Source organism: Puma concolor, chromosome D1, assembly GCF_028749965.1.
Source record: "Puma concolor isolate L17-30 chromosome D1, mPumCon1.1.hap2, whole genome shotgun sequence".
In the NCBI taxonomy this organism is placed as follows: domain Eukaryota; kingdom Metazoa; phylum Chordata; class Mammalia; order Carnivora; family Felidae; genus Puma; species Puma concolor.
In genome coordinates, this window is record NC_141676.1 from 12,573,906 (window position 1) to 12,576,820 (window position 2,915).

The 2,915-nt window shown below is 42.4% G+C and overlaps 1 protein-coding gene across 1 annotated transcript; it reads right to left on the reverse strand.

Moving 5' to 3' along the window:
* Positions 1-423: 423 nt before the first annotated feature.
* LOC112865092 (olfactory receptor 9I1-like) lies at positions 424-1,365 on the reverse strand. The gene has a single exon (XM_025928124.1). It carries the CDS (start codon positions 1,363-1,365, stop codon positions 424-426), a length of 942 nt encoding a protein of 313 aa, XP_025783909.1.
* Between the last annotated feature and the right edge of the window lie 1,550 nt (positions 1,366-2,915).

The window sequence follows — 2,915 nt, forward strand, 5'->3', positions numbered from 1 at the left end:
ACCCTCACCATGCAAACAAGAAGCCATGGTTTTATAATTATTCAAGTGCAAAAGTTAGCTTGGCAGCTTGAATTTTTTGACCTCAAGTAGCTGAGAAAACACTCAGCAATACCCAGGACAGGTGAGAAAGTCAATTTTCAATTTTATAGCATGTTATTATTTATAAAGCCCTTTGGCATTCCGTCTCTCTTCATCCTGGCTTTAATCATAGCAAGGCAGGAATTTTTACTGATGTGAAAACTGGGGCAGAGAATTTCTGACTGAAGGTCATAGAGCTAATAAAGAAATTGCTGATACCCAAAGCTACATATTTTTTTTTTTTGCCTCAATATGTCTTTGTCATTGTGAAATCTAGTTCATGTGTTAAAGAGAGAAGCCCAAAGGATGATTTGCAGGAGCTTCTGAATTCATGGAGCTCAAGTCTTACTGTACTTGGGAAACCTTTATCGTGTTGAGAGTTTTCTTCAGAGCCTCCTTCACTTCCTTGTTTCTCAAGCTGTAGATCATTGGGTTCAGCATAGGGATGACCACCGTGTAAAATACTGACACAATCTTATCCTCCCCAAGCGATGTGCCCATGTTACCTTTCAGGTATATGAATATGAGCGTCCCAAAGAAAAGAGCCACTGCAGTCATGTGAGAAACACAGGTGGAGAAAGTCTTGGCTTTGCCACCTGCTGTACGAATCTTCAGAATAGCATGAATGATAAAAAAGTAGGATATAAGAATCACTGAAATGCTGGTCGTAATGACCAAGAAAGCTAGGAGGTAGATGACCCGTTCCCGTGGCTTGGTCTCACTACAGGCAAGCTTCAGCAGGGGTGGGAGGTCACAAAAAAAGAAGTCCACATGGTTGGACTTACAGAAGGAGATCGAAAAGGTACACCCAGTGCGGATCACAGCGTTGACCATGGCACCAGCATATGCCCCAGCCACCAGCCCTAGGCAGGTCTGTGGTGTCATGGCAGTGGAGTAGAAGAGGGGGTTACACACAGCCATATAGCGGTCATAGGCCATCACAGCCAAAAGGAAACATTCGGTGCTGGCACAGAGTGTAAAGAAGAAGAACTGGGTGGCACAGCGTTCGTAAGTGATGGCCATCTTACGGGTACCCAAGGTCTCAAGCAACTGAGGGACAATGACAGAAGAGTAGCAAATGTCCAGGAAGGAAAGGTGGCGGAGGAAGAAGTACATGGGAGTTTGGAGACGAAGGTCTCTCTGAATCAACACTATCATGCCCAGGTTGCCGCCCACGGTGACGAAATATAGGACCAGAAACACAAAGAAGAGACTCATTTGCAGCCCTGCCGACAGCTGGAATGCCATTAGAATGAATTCTGTCACCACAGTGTCATTCTCTGCCATGAATCCCAGGTCATCCACTGAAATAAAAAAATAAAATCTCATTAAAGACAAACTAAGGTGATCGATTTGATCACTCTCAGCAATGGTCATGATTTTTTAGGTTTGTAAAGCACTTTACATTTTTTCCAAACTTTACTTCATTTGATATTTTGGAAATCCTTCGAAGCATATATTGTGCCTCCCACTTTTGAGAGAAGAATATGAGGGCCAAAGAGGTGAAGTGACCAGTTCATTATTTCACAGCAGACAGGCAAAGCTGGAGCTAGAACGCAGTTCCTTAGACCTTTCCAACCTTCTGACAGGTTCCAAATTGGAAACCCTCATCAGCTTCACAACAGAGCTAGAAAGCACCACTTTGTTGGAGAAATCCTAGTGGTATAGTACTAAGTACATGGGCTTTGAAATCAGACCTAGGTTCAAATCCCTTGAGACCTTGGGCAAGTTCATGCATGTATCTGAATATCAGTCTCCTTGTTGGTGTCATAGGCATTTCAATGCCAAGGTTACTGTCGTGAAGAACATAACTGATGTACCGTTCCTAGCACATGGTCTGACTCACATGCTTAGAAGTATTTTTTCCAAACTCTACAATATCAGAGTAATACCCTCCTAGGTTCGTGGACATTTTGGCATCTTCTCATCTCCCAGTCCACAGCCCCCTGGAGTCTCAGTATCAACCATATCTCTTTTTGTGGTTGTTTTTGAGGTGCACATGAACACAACAGAACGGAATGCAAGAAGCGAGCCTTGAAGAACAAGGTTTGTTAGAACCTCTGCCACCTGTTGCCCACCAAGTCGCTTTGTCCTCTCTGTTCCTGCCAAGCAGCATGGCCTGGTTTCCAAATTCTCCTCTTATTCCAAAGGACCTGTCCCATTTTTTTAAATGCCAGATCATTATCAATCAATGAGATGCTTCAATCGAGCCATTCCAGAATTAGCCTGCCCAGCTCATTAAGGGACAAAGGCATCACACTGGGTTTAGAATTCTAATACAGTTAGAGTTCTTGCCAAGTATTGGACAATCTTGTCTCTGTACCTTTGGATGCAGATGATCTGGGGTAATGGGAATACTGAATGCAGACTTCAAAGGTAGTTATTTTTGTCTTCCTTCCATCCTTGAAATAAAAACTGAATTTGAGAGAGATCTCATAGGATTTCAGATAAATAAGAAAATGAAACTTTGATCAATGTTTGACAAAAGCTGATCTATGGATGAAATAAAGGTCAGCATCTGGTGTTTTTCCCCTGCTGAATTCCTGACAATGTGACTATTTAGGAGGGTTTTTTTTCCCCTTACAGCCCAATCTAATCTTGACCTTCAGCCAAAACAATGATTTGCTGTGTTCTAAAAGTAATTCACCCAACTCATCTTGACCAAAGGGGAAAACAGAGAGAGAGAGACAGACTATACTCATTTATTTATTCCATGAGAATCTACTGAGAACTGAGAATAGCAAGCATTCTTCTGGTTCCTCAGAACAACACAGACAAAGATCTTTGCCCTTCTAGAGCATTCTAGCAGAGAGCCAGTCATATGCAATATATTTTTT